Source organism: Eptatretus burgeri, chromosome 8 (assembly GCF_056783735.1).
Source record: "Eptatretus burgeri isolate ZD-2024b chromosome 8, Ebu_testis_v1, whole genome shotgun sequence".
Lineage (NCBI taxonomy): Eukaryota > Metazoa > Chordata > Myxini > Myxiniformes > Myxinidae > Eptatretus > Eptatretus burgeri.
Window position 1 is genome coordinate 83,712,128 of NC_140968.1, and position 17,310 is coordinate 83,729,437.

At 42.1% G+C, this 17,310-nt stretch overlaps 1 protein-coding gene across 3 annotated transcripts in view; it reads right to left on the minus strand.

The window, feature by feature from the left end:
- CARD11 (caspase recruitment domain family member 11) overlaps window positions 1–17,310 on the minus strand; it is a 171,753-nt gene that overhangs the window by 102,489 nt on the left and 51,954 nt on the right. For 2 of the 3 annotated variants that reach the window (XM_085892843.1, XM_085892842.1), the window contains exons 2-3: window positions 5,654–5,779; window positions 1,214–1,432 (exon numbers count right to left, since the gene is read on the minus strand). In XM_085892843.1, coding sequence (XP_085748969.1) covers window positions 1,214–1,432; window positions 5,654–5,741 — 307 coding nt within the window. In that variant the 5' untranslated portion in view covers window positions 5,742–5,779. The remainder of the gene's footprint in view (window positions 1–1,213; window positions 1,433–5,653; window positions 5,780–17,310) is intronic. The other variant, XM_085892844.1, reaches the window with a different exon arrangement.

Genomic DNA, 17,310 nt, shown 5'->3' on the forward strand with positions numbered 1-17,310 from the left:
TGGTTTGGTACAGAATTATCGTAGAAACTTCTGGTTTGCGTCGCTACCTTCTCTAGAGACAGCTTTTATGAGACAAGGTCAGAGGTCAAGTTGACGATTTCGTAAGTACCAGTCTATGACTGCTTGTTTGTTTGTTTGTGTGCACGCTATCTCAAAAAGTTGAGGGCGGATTCAGATGAAATTTAGTGGGCAGTTTGGGAGTGTGACAAGGACCAATGGATTCCATTTTGGTGAAGATCCAAATCTGTGTCTGGATGCGAGAATTATTTACTTTTTAAAGTTATTCTTCACCATTGAGATATCGGGCCAAAAATTATATATTGCATGATATTTTAAAAATATTTTAGGCCCGATATGTTCTAGTGGATCAGGCATTGTGTGGCAGAGGTATGCGCTCTACCGAGTGCTGTTTTAGTTTAGCATGTTTCAGGTTCCACTCAGTATTTCAGTATATTTAAGAAATTGCGCATTTCATTTTTCCCTTGTAACATGTGTTCAAGGAAACCCAAATGGGGCCTCTTTATCTTTGGCCACATTGTCTAACATTTATATATTTGCCAACGATTTATGTAGTCATGCACTATTGTATCACAGTCCTAAGATTATTTGAACATTCATCACAGTATGAGATGGGATATAAGAAGCAGACATAAATTTGACACTTCTTCAAGTTAAATATGAATTTGCATGACATTTTCTGATGATTTATGTTATCGATATGAATTTTCATGACATACATTTTCCTTATGTGCAGAGTGTATTCTCATGGAGAAGCTAGAACAAAGAACGGCCTCAAATGCAACAGAATGGAAAGAACACTAGAAAAATGGGGTGCGGGGGGGGGGGGGACCATCTGCATACCAAAAGCAGGTTCGAGAGATAAAACAGAGGGAGTCTTGGAGGAATAAAGGACATGGGAATAATGAGAGCAAGGTGAGGACATAGGGGGTGAACAAGATGGATGCAGCTGCACACCCTCAATCGCAGAAGTGAATGGGAAAACTATGGAAGAAACAGAAATGGAGCAAAGACATAATAATAAATAAATAAATAAATAAATAAACTTTTCCTTTTCCTAATTTTTGGTAAATAAAAGTTTTTTCCCCCATAAACATAAAAAAATGACTTCAAAAACAAACAAGTTTAAAAAAACTTTTTTTTTCAAAACCAAAAATATCATAGAAATTGTTTTTTTTCAAAAACAAACACCGACCAGCTCTGCGTGAACGTGTAGAAAGGATGAGAGAGTTCAACACTTCATCTTCATCCTGCACGTCGATGACACGACATTGTCGAAGATATGGTGTGAGCTTCACCGGGTCGACAGCTGTGGTCAGCTTGAAACGATGACTTTCCACGATTTCCCAGTGTGATTCTGCTTCATCCTCCAGCATCTCAGCTTGCTCGTTGCTGCCCAGTGTCAGCATACCTGCTGCAGGTGCACATGCAAGTCGGTCATATTTCTTCATTACATTCTCTTTCTTTTCTTGCTACAATGTATGGACTTTTTTATTGCTACAACTTCTTCTGTTATCTACTTCACAGCTGCAATTACTACTACTGCTTGGATACACCTTTGGGCGATGGTAAGAAAGTGGATTTTTATTACCTCCACCACCATAGGTGGACGAAGGTTATGTATTCACGCCTGTTTGCTTGCCTGTCTGTTTGTTTGTGAGCTGGATGTCTCATGGAGTTATGGACGGATTTGGATGAACTTGATGGCTGAGTTGATTGAACGTGACAAGAACGAGCCGATTAGATTCTGGTTCAGGTCTGGATCCAGATCCGGCCTATCAGTAATGGGTGTGGGGAGGAATGAAGTAAAGGGGTGGACAATATGGATACATTTGGAAACTCTCGGGATGGAAGGACTGGAAATTTGGAGGGAGGTGGGCTTGTGGTTGGGCTTAACGAGGGTAGAAAAGATCATGGTTTTGGATGGGGAATGATCTGAGATATAGGTGAACAGCTGTCTTGAAGAGGGAAGAATGAGATTGAAGAGAATGGGGAAGTTGATTGCACATGCAAGAAAAAAGAGAGGAACGAATGCGGAACAAGTTTGAAATATTTAAATATGTTTACAGTGATCTGTAATATTTTTAACCGCAGAAAGTTCGTGAGCAATCAAATGTCCTGAGTTAATGGCCCCATGAAAATACTGAATATCACGTTAGTAAGAATTTAGAGCAGGAGTTTTCAACCCTTTGGTACTTTTTTTTTCTGTATAACAGCAGGAGACAGTCCATCAAATCTCCAGGGCCCCCACCCAAACGGCATTAACATCTGAGCCAGAAAATTTTCACCTCATTTCATTCTCAGATAGCTCACAAGACCTCAGGTCAATCTTCATCCCAAGTAATGATCTTTAATTCTCTAATTAACCCTCCCATAGTCCATCCCTTCTCTTGCAGGTTACTGTGTTTTCTCCCCTCTCCCTCCACCGACATTTTATTTTTTATTACACGAGTAACACCGGCTCCTGGAGAATTTTTGAGGGTGGTTGGGGGGGGGGGGAGGCAGGAAGTGAGGAGGGAAGATCTTCATTTAAACTTATAACCTCATCCTGGGTACCCCAAACGTAGATGTAAAATTTGGTTGAGATTGGCCCAGACGTTGTCGATTCTATAATGATCAGACATGTACACATACATACATACATACATACATACATACATCCGATTGAAAAACGTTGATCTAGAGTCCTGTTCTTCATTGTGCAGCCGCCGAGCCACTGGCGGCTCCTGTTTGCCAAAATAGTGGCCCCTGATGCATGGCCAATAATACACAAATGTGAAAGCACCCCATCATAATCCGCCATAAATGCTATCAAATTGACCCGATGGTTTCAAATGAGTGTTCCAATGCGAAGCATAAAAGTGACATCACCACATCAGTCAATGGCAGTGTACAAACAATTATGCTTGCAGCCGAGTAACCACAATGACAAAATAAATAAATTAGAGTACGTGGAGGCAGGGCCTAATAGCAGCCATTTTGGAGTCCTGCAGGTGGTGTGGCAGCTCTCACACTGTCTTATCAGCAAAAGTGGCCTCCTAAAAAAAATAGTGAAGATCACTAATGTTGAGGGACAACATTCCTGGCATCCACAATTGAGGAAATCACATGAGCAAAACATTACTTTATTTTATAGGTTCTAAGCATCGTGGAACAGCTGTTAAACAAATCACACACAAATATACAGACAGTGAAATTAACAACACCGGACTTGACTTCAGACAAACACAGCCGGTGACCATGAGGGAAATGACGTAACTTGCCAGTGCACTCTGGGTGCCGACGATGCTATATTGTGATGTTTTTCCCCTCTCCGCAGCCAACTGGGCAAATAAGGAGCAACTAATTGCTCTCCCGGAGATGCCAACCCACGGCGTTTGTCCATGCTCTTTCCTCTAAATATTGAGCATCAAGCAAAGAAGCAGCATGGATCATTTTGAAAGTCTTTGGAATGACTTGGCCAGGGTCAGAATCTAAACCGCAGATGTCCATTGTATCTTGCTATTCTTGCAATTAATATGTAAGTACAGTATAATAATGCCATTGTCCTGGATATATGTAATACATGTACAAACTCCGACATGGGGCCTTGGATAGTGGGAAAAATGATGACACCTGTTGTCCATTTCATTGCAAAATTTTTTACACAGTCCTTCAACATCATATTTCTTCTAAAAATGAACCAACAATAAAAAAATTTATTCTCTACTTAGATGGGTCACAAACTTATGTAGTTAAAGTTGAAAAAATAAAAATTTTCATGTTTCACATGAAATGGTTCCAAGAGATATCCATAACTCTACCTCTTGAAAAACAAATAATAGCAAATAATTCTGTGAACACAACTATAAATTGGGAGATTTTCCGTGCACATGTCAGGAACAGGAAATGCTTGGCTATTTAAGACCTTCTGCTTGTTGCTTCTACAGAAGAATTTTGCCATGCTGGTCTCGCTGTTAAATATATGCAACAAATGGAAATACGGATAGAATCTTTTATATTATATATTGTTGGTATATAGGGCCTGTGCTGAAAGGTCTCAGACAGTCACCAAAGTCAGAAGTTTGGGAACTTGAATAACACTTGACTGACTATATGGTCCAATTTGGAGGGAAGAATGTCCTCCATATCATGGAGAGGGTTATAGATTATATGACATGTAACATGCAAACAGGTACCTGTGGAAATTCTGCATAATATCAAATGTGACTTCAACAACATTATGCGAAGTACAGTTAAATATCGTGAGACTTTAATATTGTCGAGCTATGTGCTCCCTAAAACTGTTGTTTGATTATATCAACCCTCTCCCCCCCCCCCAATCCCAAGGCTCCAATCGCTTCCCCATCTCAAGTTCTCAAGCTTCTCAGGTAAGGTCAGGTATGGGAGCATGAGTCGAAGCAGCGCGTCACTGCGTCCGCTTTCCACCTGTACAGGATGGGCCTCCGTCTGGCCATCCCCCAGGTAGATACCTGACCCATCCCCATCTCCTTGAGATGCCGATCAACCTATTGAAACCATGAGGGACATGGTCGGCTCGTTGGCTTCCTCCACTCACGAGGCTCCCTCGCTGAGAGAATCTGGTGAGCAGGATCAGTGTCAGGAAAATGATCCACATGTTCATACAGCCGCAGCTGATGCTTCCGGACTATGCAGGTAAGAAATCTCATATGATTCTCTCTCAGTAACCGCTTGTTGGACGCAAGATCTGACCAGTGATTGCAAAGGATTCTCTGAAGAGACCTTGTCCAGAAGGAATTAAGTCTCCGTCTCAGATCACTGGTCAGAGTCCAAAGCTCACATCCATATTGCAAGACAGGAAGGACCAAGGACCTGAAGACTCTGACTTTCGTCCTCCAGTGAATCCATGACTCCCCAGGCCTGACCCAGACGTCTATTGGCCTCTGGCTCACAGCCAGCAGAGACATAAATATCACTGTCAAGGTAAGTGAATCTCTCCTTGACCTCAATATCCTCACCATAAACAGGTACATACAAGATAGCAGCATCCAAGGTGTCATTAAAAGCCTGGATCTTCGTTTTGACCCAGGAAACGCATAATCCCAGTGGCTCCGACTCCTCAGTACCCTGAGGGCCCCCATAAGGATAAGGACAATTTTCGAATTTTGGCCTATGTTGACCTCAAAAATGATTGGTGGTTGAAGTCAGTGACCTGATATGTGAATACTCTTCAAATTTCAGAGGACGAAAATTGAGGATTTCAAAAATACCACCTTAGTTTTTGACATTAGGCCTATGTTGACCTCAAAAATAATTCACTGGTTGAATTCAGTGAGGAAGAGGAGATTGGGACCATACTCTGTGCAGAGCGTTGGTGCTGCTTAAGCGGTCTCCTTGGCTATTGGGCACAATCCTGGACGGGTCGCCACTCCGACACAGTATACCAGCAAGCTGGCACTCATTTTTGCCGACCTCGGAAGGATGACAGGCCGAGTTAACTCCACCTGGTATTAATTCAACAGCTGAGCGTTATTTGAACTCACGACCCTAGGATCCGAAACCCACCAGCCAAACTATTACGCCAACACCAGTCATGAATTCAGTGACCCCAAATTTAAATCCTCTTCAAATTTCAAGTCTATTGGATGAAAATTGAGAATTTTAGAAATCTTACCTAAGTTGTTGACCTTTGGCCTGTGTTGACGTTTTGATCTTTTGACCTCAAAAACAATAGGCTTCTTCCTTATGACAAACTCTACCATGTGTTTGAGTTTCGTGAAGATCGGTTTTAAATTGTGACCTGTAGGTGACAGACAGACAAATAGTAAGACAGAATAACAAAATCAACTGACCCATATACTTGAAAAATCTTCGATTTTGGAAGTAACAAACAAGAAAAAGGCGTCGTGCAAAGTACGAGAATTGTAAAATCCCCTCCCCCCCTCCCCGCCCCCCCCCAAACCCTCATCTTCAAAGGTTGTGAAATATCATGCTATATATTGTTGTTATAGCGACATCAAATTGTCCGTTTCATTCAGATTTAAATTGACAATCTTAATCAAAGCTCAAGTCAACGGGATGAAAATTGATTATTATTTTTTAGATTGAAATTGATGATTTTAGAAGTTTAACCTTGAATTAACCTTTGACCTCAAAAGTAGTCGCTTTCCCAATCCGGTGATGGACTGCAATTGCTGTCTAATCATTAAGTTAATACGAGGTAAATTAACGATTTTTCAGATGAAATTTGATGATTTTAGAAGTTTCACCTTGAATTGATCTTTTCACCTCAAAAATAGTTGCTTTCCCAATTCAGTGACACAATATGCAAATCATGTTCAACTTTTAAGTCAACTGGATGAAAAATTACGATTTTAGAAATTAAACCTCAAGATAACCTTTGACCTTTGACCTCAAAATCAATAAGCTTCTCAGTTGAGACTACCTCTACAACTCGGTGAAGTTTCTTGATGATCGGTTTAGATTTGTGACCTGTTGGGAATTGACACAAACAGACAGAACAACAAAATTGACCGACTAAAATAATTTAATTTTTTTTCGATTTTGCAAGTAACTAACAGACAGACAGGGGTGAAAACATAACCTCCTTCAGCTTCGGTGGTGGAGATAATAAGTCAGAGATGGTACCACCACACCTCACAGCACTCTCAGTACCAGAGTAGAGTTCAGACATCAGGTTGATCAGTTTTGGTGGTACCCCACGAAGACCAAGAATCCTCCAGAGGGCATCCTGATTCACTGATTCAAACGCTTTACAGAGATCAACATAGGCTGCAAGCAGCCCCTGCCGAAACTATCTGCGTTCGGTGAGGACCCAAAGAGCAAGGATACGGTCAATCATTGACCTCTTTGGTGTAAAGCCTGACTGCTCTGGGGTGCTGCTGCTCAAGCAGATGGTGGCGAACCCTATCAAGAATTATCCGAGCAAAGACCTTGCCCGGCACTGAGAGCAGCCTCACCCCTCAGTAATTGTTGCAGTCCTGGCGATCACGCTTCCCTTTCCATCGAGGGACAACAAGGTCCATTTCCAGTCAGTTGGGATGATGCCTGTGCTTCAGGCAGGGCACAGAACTGCATGCAACGACACGACTACAGCATTTCTTCTCGTCTTGAGAAGTTCAGCATGGATGCCACATATCCCATGTGCGTCACCCCATTTCAACCGGTTCACCTCAGCTTGTTTCCACAAGTGAAGGTGGACCACATTTGATTGGAGGATCACCAATAGGGATAGTTACACCCCTGTCATCCAACTCAACAGCTATTGGGTCACTCTGGTGCAGCTGCTCAAAGTAACCGGCCCAGCAGGCCTTCACTTCAGACTCCTCTTTCAAGAGCCCACCATCCTCCACTCTAAGGCCTCAGTCACATTTGCCACGGCGGCCGTGGGGTCTACAAAATCTACAGCCGCTAGCAATTATAGGGTGGCTGCAGTATTTCCATGGTCACACGATGTAGCAGTCACATGTTTTTATTTTTCGGGGAGCCGCACGGCGTATTTATAAATTGTGGAGACCAAAAACGTGGGGGTGCCGTACGTTCTTTGATTTGATGTCGCACGGTGACCTTAGGGCATTCCTGCAGCGGCCATAGAATTTTCAAGGCAGACGTAAGGTGCCCGCACGGCGACCGCAGGGGGACCCTAAGGCAAACGTGCGGCCAGACGGACGGTAACGAGTGGGTTGTTGTTTTTCTGATTTTTGTTTACCAGTTATTTTGTTTCGGCTTGTCGAATTGCTACGGCGAACGTAGAAATGAAAAAAGTTATAACTCCGCGTTATAATTCCACGGCGACCCCTACAGCCTGTAAAATATAGCCATACGGCGTAGGGCCACCCTGAGGCTACCGCAGAAACTCTGCGGCTGCCGCACGTTTCTGTCAATTCAGAGGGCGTACGGCCGCCGTATCCTCGCCGTAGAGCAAATGTGACTTAGGCCTAACTGCAGTACGCCGAGGGATGGGCTTGGATGAATGCAATGCGTGAATTCCCCTGTAAGCAGAAAGAGAATCACTTGACCACAGGTGATGCGCTACCCCCTCCCAGATTCCTCGCACATATGCCTCCTTGTCCACCCTTAGCGCACAGACAGTTTTACGCCTCAGCTCTCTGAACAGCTCAGCTCTGCCATTCAGTCAAGCCCTGTGACTCTGGTCAATGGTATCCAGTGTACCTTGGGAGACAAAATTCTTCTTCACCTGATGATGGCTTCCAAGACACCCACCAGCAACATCAAGGATTGCAGCCTTGAAGGCACTCCACAACTCTTCAGGATTCCCCAAAACACCCAGGCCCCCCCCCCAAATCCCCACTTAGTCAGTTCATAAACTCCTCAGTTACCCTTTCATCCTTGAGCTTTTCGACATCCAGCCCCCCCCATCCCCAAGGTCCTCCCACACTACAAGTCCTAAAACAACCCCCCCCCCACCTCCAACCCTTAACCCCCTTCTACCAATTCTCTGTCCCCTCTCTACTTCCCATCCCCAACTTTCTGTCCTCCCCTCCCCATTTCTTCCCTTCTTCAAAGCAAGAGTGCATTCTTACATCATTTCATATTGTTTCTTCATTACCTCATGGAATGGTTGAATATGTAATCCACCTCAGTATTATCAGCTGTTCCCAGCTTTACCTACCCTACCTCCTCATAACCTCCTTTCCAACTTTTCATTTCACCCCATGCACAATCTCCCGAGCAGCGAGATACAGTACGTCTGGCGAGAACCATTATCCAAACTACCTTGTCGTCCTCATTCACAACATCTCGTGAGATACGTCCCATGCAAATTCCACGTTCAGTAATTTCCACTCTCAAGTGCTTGTGAGTAGCCTAATTGTGTTAAATAAATTATCCTCAATTAATTATCTACCTTGTAACGACAAAACAACGTGAAAGTCACAATCTCACGATATTTGACAGAGAGACTAACGGACTGACTGTCAGACTGACAAGCGTATTATGAAATGGACAAGAAGTAATTTATGTAACTTTAAAAGTACACCAAGTAGCTCATGGTCATTGAAATTATAAAATGATTTATCACGAGACGACCCGGGAACCCAACGGGTTCCCGTTGTGACAGCGGTTGATGAAAAAAAATCATTTCATGGAAAAAAAACAAGATGGCTCCAGCGAACTATCCCGCTGAGCTTGTTTGCATTGATCAAATTCTCCCAAAGAGTACTTGACTGAATCGAGAATTGATTTTTTAATAATTTTTCTGTTGCCCGATTTGAACAAAACTTGATACTGCACACTGCAGGAGAATGGCGAGTAAGGTGTCCCTAAAATTTTTGTGCTATCATGTACCATTTTGGCTGTATTTTTGGAACATACATGCATATGTATATATATATATATATATATATATATATATATATATATATATATATATATATATAAATATACGAGCCGGTAGGCGACATAGGTGGTCGCTATATAATTGCATACTAGTCATACAGTTTTTGATGGATCGGGCTGAAAATTTTTGACAAAGAGCTTGATTATAGTGAGAATAAAAGCGTGGAAGCCGATTTTTGATTTTCGAAAAAAAATATATAAACATATTTTTCGGATTTTTTCAAAAAATTCAGTCCCGTTGCTGGGCAACGGTGGCGTCCAGAGCAACGGTGCTCAAAAGCATACAACTAGATCCTGGTATGAACCTACCAGTCAAGTTTGATCAAAATCGGTTGACTCCTCTGGCCTCCAGAGCTGTCCATTACATACAAACAAACAGACATACAGACAGATGGAAAACCTGAGAATAACGGTAGTCTAGCGACCACTCAACATATATATATATATATATATATATATATATATATATATATATATATATATATATATATATATATATATATATACATATATATACATACATATATACATACATACATACATACAAGATGAGAGTTTTAGTAATCTATAGTTAATATTAAAGGTCTGGTTACATAGAAACCTCAGAAGACAAGTTTGGCCTCCATCGTCAAAGCTTCAAACTCATTGTATTGTTTTTCACAAGGATCTCATTATAAGCATGTGTTTGAATTATTCTAAGATTCATTAAAATACCTTCTTTTAAAAATAAGGATGCAGTGACGTTACCTTGAACAACTGAATTCCGAATCATACAATGTTTACATATTATGTACACAAAATTACAAATATTGACACCATCTCCTCTCCCACCCTCGTCCAACCTTCCTTGCAATGGAAAAAATGATATGGAGGGATGGCTCGGATGAGATTAGCGATAATTTTGTGTCTCGGCTTATTCTTGACTCTCGGCTTGTTTTAATGTAATGATTGCTATTTGGAATACAGTCGTTAAAACTTGGAAAAGACGTGAAAGTTGTTAAATTAAAAATTGATTATTCAAATAGGGGTTTGTTTCGTTTTTTTCTGGTTTTCTGGTTGTTGTTTTTATATATTTCGTACTCTGCTTTGTTTTTCGAAACTAATAACTTTTGTCTGGCCTGTGCTTTTACAATTGCTCAGAATATTCTGGCAGTTTATTGTCAAGTCATTGGGGAAAAAGTACTTCATGCAGGGAAGGAGGATGGGATGGAGACGTATGGATTTGTGTGGGGAGGAGAGGAGAGCGAGTGGGAGTTCAAATTTTCCATCATATTATTTACGTAAAAATAAATATGGCTCATTAATGGTTTAGCCAAAAGAAAGAAAGAAAAAAACATTGAAGGAAACAGTTTTCTTCCCACATTTACCAGTTCTAATCCCAGCAGTCATTACAAAGAACGTGGATATTTAAATGCACCAGCAACCCTAATTTAAATTTTTTTGTTCTACTACATGGAGAAAGCAACACATCAGCTTGAACAAGAAAGTACTCATTCTGGGATGAACACTACAGTAGTTGTAGTCGAGCAGTGTGACAGTTTCATTCTGTTCAAGATACAACAACAACTCGAGCGAAGTCCGTGACGTGCCCTCTCAAATCCCCATGCTTCCCACCTTAAGAAAAGTTAAATGAAAAATGGCAAAAAAATTCCACCAGGAATGACCCAGGATCAAATTTTGAGGGTTTTTTTAGAAAAATCTTTGCCCTCAAGTCCTCACCCCCTGGGGCATGAACCTTGGCTAAAATCCCCAAAATCGTTGCATAGTTCATGCATCCCCTCCATATACAAAGTTTAATTTTAAATATTTTTTTTATAAATGACCCGTAATTGCACTTTTTGTTACTTGGCCTTTTGACCCTGCCCCAGGGACTTAGAGGGCATGGCCAAAAATGATACTGCTCTCACACCTCGTTGCCATCTATTGATCATAACTATAATGTTTGGTGAATTTCTGCACGACCGTTTAGGAGGAGAGAGCGTGACGGCCGGACAGACGAACGGACACAGACGATTACGATGTAGCCCTTTTTATTTGAGAAGCAAGAGCAATGCTGGATGTTTGACCGGAATAGTAATCGTAAGAGTAATCTATTGATGGCTATCATCTATCAGTAATGTTATAAACCAACTGTAGTTCCTCAACGTGTGGGTTCCTTATAACAAAAACCTGGATCAAGTTCCCAGCAAAACTGGGAAGAAAAAGATGCAACATTAGTAGTTGCACTGGAAAGCTGTTTCGCTTGGTTTGCTCGTTACCCTAAATAGTCCATGTAATACTAAAGAATCCTTGTAATCCTAAATAATCCCTGTAAATAAGCTTGGTGTTGGCTTAGTTGTTAGGGTGGCTGATTTGGGATCTTAGTGGTCCTCAGTTCAAGCCTTGTTGGCTGCTGATTTAACACCAGGTGGGGTTGACTCAGCCTGTCATCCTTCTGAGGTTGTTGAAATGAGTACCAGTGTATTGGTAGAGGGCACAGCACCAGTGGCAAAGTTGTGTCCCAACAAATTGATAGCTACCTGGCAGTCAAGTTGCCATATGCAAAAAGAAGAAGGTCTGTGTAAACTTGCATAATGCTTGTAACTATAAACCATCCTTGTAACCTGAAATAACACTTGAAACTACTACTACTACTAACACTACTATGACTACTTATTTAATGGCCACAATTATTTCCAGATGACTGTGAGGTTGACTGGGGAACATTGTTGGCCCAAGTCTTTCACGAAATGGCTGGCCAGGCCTGCCATGAGACTGAAGATGACTTTGGCAGGAATTAGTCATTTGTTCAGGGTGATGACGATAAGTTGCCCACTCTTGATAAAAAGACACCGTGGAACAATAACTGTCCACTAACCACCATTGTTCTAGCTTGACGTCCTTCCAATGGCTCGCATGGTGATGTATCGCCCCACATGCGAAACACTGAGTTGATAGCTGGGTCAGGATTCAAACCCATGCTAGATAGCTCAAAGGTGAGTGCATCCACCACTAGCATATCCTGAAAATGGTAAACCTTGTAAGCATTTTGAAAAACAAAATCCTCATACAACTCTCACAACACATTGTCACCACAGCTTTTTCCAAGCAGAATGTTCCCCAAAGCTGGTCGTGGCGATTCCATCTATTTTGAGAAAATATTTTCCAGTATTCTGATCAAAGTCGTTCTTCAACTTGTTGCATTATAATCCAAGAGGCACAGGCTCAGCTCAAGACAATATTTCAAACAATGAAAACTGTACAGTTCATTTTGCATGGAAACAGAGTCTTCGTGAATGTTCGTGTCATTCTACGTTGGTAGATAGGTAGAATGGCCACAATTATTCCCACGTCTTGGGGTTTTATGGGGGAAGTATTTGGCCCAGGTATTTCACGAACTGGCTGGCCTGACCTGTCACTCGATGAAGTAGATAGGGCAGAAATTTGTAATTTGGCCAGGGTGATGGTGAGGCTCACCAGTGTCCCTTGAGAGACAAAATTCTTCTTCGCCCTACGGTAAGTTATAAGACATTACCGGTAACATCAATGATGGTGGTTTTGAAGGCACTCCACAACTCTTCAGGATACCCCAATGCACCCAGATTCCCCAAAAAGCTACCCATGAGCTTGCCCATGTCCAGCCTCGGCTGAGATGGTACCATTCTCCTGGATTTAGGCTGCAACCTCAGAGTTGCTACAACAAGCCTGTGTTCGGTATCGAGCAACTGAGCACTCCGATCGACCCTGCAGTTCCGGATCATCCTCCAGCGACCATCAACAAGCACATGGTCAATCTCCTTTGCCACACTCTCAGTGTTGGAATACCAAGTCCAGCGATGAGCTTGTGGGCGCTGAAACCATGAACCAGCCACCCTAAGTCCATGACTTCTTGCAAACTCAAGGAACTTAGTGCTATTCTGGTTCACTCTTCCAGACCCATGTGGACCAACACACATCTCATAACCATCCCTATCAGTTCCAGTCGATGCCATGAAATCCTCCAAGACTAGAAGAATATCTCACCTGGGACACTGATCAACCACAGACTCGAGCGTGACATAGAATGTGTCCTTCATGGTGAGATAACTTGCCTTCGTTGGAGCACATACAGGGAGCTACGACACTCAAACTTCCCATAACTCCACCGCATTTCCAATGACACAACCTTTTGCAAGACACACACTGAATATAATTACACCCTACTCCTTTACCACGAGTCACATCGGACCATTTCCCACTCTCCTTCCTTTCCCCATCTTCACCACTCACCATCAGTTTCATCATATCTAGATTCACGCTCAATCCCTTCCACATATGAAGCATCTCCTTAACTTCTAATTCTGTCTTTTTCTGTCAAGACTAGGTCATTTGCATACAATAATTCCCATGGGAATCCTACCTTCACCTCTTTCGTAAGCTCTTCTGGAACTAGTACAAAAGGTAAGTGGCTCAACCCAGATTCATGATGTAAATCTACTTTCACTTCAAATGGCTCTGTACATCCTCCCCTAGTTCTTAATGATCTTCTTGGCCTCTTGTAACTTCACATAACTACCCTCATTAAATCCTCTGTTACTCACTGTTTTCAAAGTTCCCATTCCTCAACTACACTTGATACTCTATCGTGTGCTTTCTCAAGATCTACAAACACTTGGTATAACTTCTCTTTAGATCCTCGTGGAGGATCTCTCAGTCTCACTCACGTTGTTGTTCATCTTCTTCTTGTGGACCTTTTTGTTTCACAGCCGACAGTTTTCATCGAAACTTCCTGAAACTTGGCATAAATATGTAAAAATACCCTGCGCAGACAGTAACCATCTCCGATTTTGAAAATTCCTCCGAGAAAAAAGTGATGACGTCAAAATATCTCCGCTAATGGAAATCGCCTAAAAAATTATCTCAAACTCGGCAAGATTTTTGAATTCTGTTTGCGGGAATCGAACAGGGCATTCACAGAGTTTAATTACCGCACATATGATACATCACTATGACGGCATATCAATTTTTATGACGTCATTCCTATTTTTTGACATTTTTTGTTTCACAACCCAGATTTTTCATCGGATCTTCGTGAAACTTGCCATGTATATGCAGAAAGCCCATGCGGAGGCAGAAACCATCTTCGATTTTTGAAATTCTTCCGAGTAAAAAAGGTAAAGTCATAATATCGCCGCAAATGGAAATCGCCTACACCATTATCTCCGAAACTAGGCAAGCCGTTTGAATTTTGTTTGTGGGAATCAAGCCGGGCATTAGCACAGATACTTTACCGCAAACCTGATACATCACAATGACGTCATATTGTTTTTATGACGTCATCATTAAGAGGACGAGGATCTTAGCTCATTCGATCTTAGCTCAGTCACCACAAGATACTGATCAAGACAGTTGACACCGAATTTGTGGTGTTGGCTGTGTCAGTGGCCCAGGGACTGCAACAGAAGATGAACTGTGGCTAGCATTTGGCACTGGGAAGCGTTTTCGGTACCTGGCAGCCCACGAAAGAGCAGCTGGCCTAGGACCAGAGAAGGCACAGGCACTCCCAATGTTTCACGCTCTGACTGGGTGTGACACTGTATCTAGCTTTGCTGGACATGGTAAGAAGACTGCTTGGACAATCTGGACCGTTCTGCCAGAACTTACAGACGCACTGCTGAAGCTATCCTCTGCACCAAGTGGCATACCAGACGATGTCATGCACACCATCGAGAGGTTCGTCATATTGCTCTATGACAGAACCAGCACGTGCAACGACATTGACAAGGCCCGGAAGAAACTCTTCGTGAAGAAGAACAACGTGCAGCTGATCCCACCAACCAAGGCAGCTCTGGAGGAGCATATGAAGAGGGCGGCCTACCAAGGAGGCCATGTGTGGGCTCAAACACTGCTACCAACACCAGAGCTGCCTCCTCCATCCAGCTGGGGCTGGGTCAAGAATGACGAGGGGGTGTACGAGCCACACTGGACGAAGCTACCCAAAGCAGCCCACACCAGCGTACTACGATGTATGCCAGCATGCTGTTAACGTATACAAACTTATCCATAACGTATTCGACGTGTGCCAGCGTTTTAGCCAAATTTTTCATGTCGGCATACACTGGCTAAATCGTCAAGGTGTGACAGGGCCTTTAGGTACTTCTCTCGAATCTGCTTCACTATTAAGTTTGCATTTGTCATCGACCTTCTACTTGTAAAGTCAGATTGGTTCTCATCTACATTGACAACTCCACTCAATCTCTTCTCAATAACTTCAAATATCATTCTCTTTAGTGTTTGCTCTGACAGCATCACTCCTCTGTATGATGAAGGATGTAGTGGGTCTCCTTTCCTCTTAACCCGTTGAACCCGAGCAGCCGTTTTACAAGCTACTATCCAAACCTCCAGAGACCCGAGTGACCGGATTTTTCTCCAGGGAGTCCAGGGTGGGGGAGCTGAAAGTCTAAGGAGCTCAGTGTTTAAACAAAGGTAGAGTTATAGCGTCCAAGCCAATCATCCGGGAGATGTCTATTCCTCCATATCATGCCACACAACTCAGTTATCCACTTTATTTCTAACTCTCCTGCTGCCTCCACCATCTGAACCACAACACCGGTTGCTCCTGCTGCTTTACCTTTCTTCACTTTCTTAATTGCTGATCTATCCTCTTCCTCCGATATTACCTCCTCTGGTCCTTCTACGTCGTTCCTGCTCTCCACCTTCTTATTTCATTCATTCTCCTCATTGAACAACTTGTAAAAAGTCTTTCCATTCCTTTTCATCTTCTTCTTTTCGAACTACACCCTTTCCATCCGTTCTCTTCAAACAATCTATTCCTAGAACATCCATTCTATCCTCCATCATCTGTCGACCTATCCTGAATGTCTTGTTTCTTTCCTCTGCAGTGTTCAAGCTCTTCCACCAATCTTCATATTCTCCATTCTTTGCTTTAGCTCACTTAATTATTTATTAGCTTCCTTCTTTAAGTGCTAATATTCCTCTCTATCCATCTGTTCCTAACTTTTCCTCCAATTCTTACGTGCGTTCTTCTCCTGAGCTCTTGTTTCCTGGCAATTACCATTCCACCACCATGTTTCCTTGTCCTTTTGTACATTTCCTGAAATCATCCCACATGCTTCCTGAGCTACCTTCTTCCATGCATCCCTCATTTGCTTCCAAGAATCATTTACTTCAATCACATTCACTTGTTCTCTTTCGTTGCTCTAATTCTCCGAAAATCTCTTCCTTTCTATCTGTCCTTCAATTTCAAATCTTTCACTCTGGGTCTGCATTTCACAAACTTAACCTTCTCTTGAGTCTTAATCCTTATGTTGCCAACAACTAATCTGTGTTGTGTCAAACATTCTTCCCACATATCACTTTCACATTTCCACTGAGACTTCCACTGAGACTCCTCGGTGCTAACGCGTAATCAATCCCGCTCTTCCATTCTCTATTCATGTATGTTACCAGCTGGTCTGCCCTTTTCTTAAAACATGTATTATGTTCACACATATCTGTTTCTTCTGCCATTTCATATATATATATATATATATATATATATATATATATATATATATATATATATATATATATATATATATATATATATATATATTAACCTGCTGTATTTATTTCTCCATACCTAAAACCCTCATTCACTCCCTCAAATCCACCTGTCTTTTCTCCTGCATGTTCATTTAAGTCCCCACCAGTGTGACCACTCCTTGGCTTTTTTCACAAGATCTTGGCTATTCGTTGTTCACCTTGGCATCTTGGTTTTCTATAGGTTTTCTTGGCGTATGGGTTTTCTATTATCATAGCTTTTCCAAAACCTTGTGAATTCTTGGCTTTTTTCATTGGCTCACCTTGGCATTTATGAAAATGAGGACTGGTCACACTGGTCCCCACTTCGTATTGACCTCTCAGAAACATCTACTCTTTGCACAAGATCCTCCAATTCCTCTCAACATTTTTCTCCTCTGCTCCTCGCCTAAG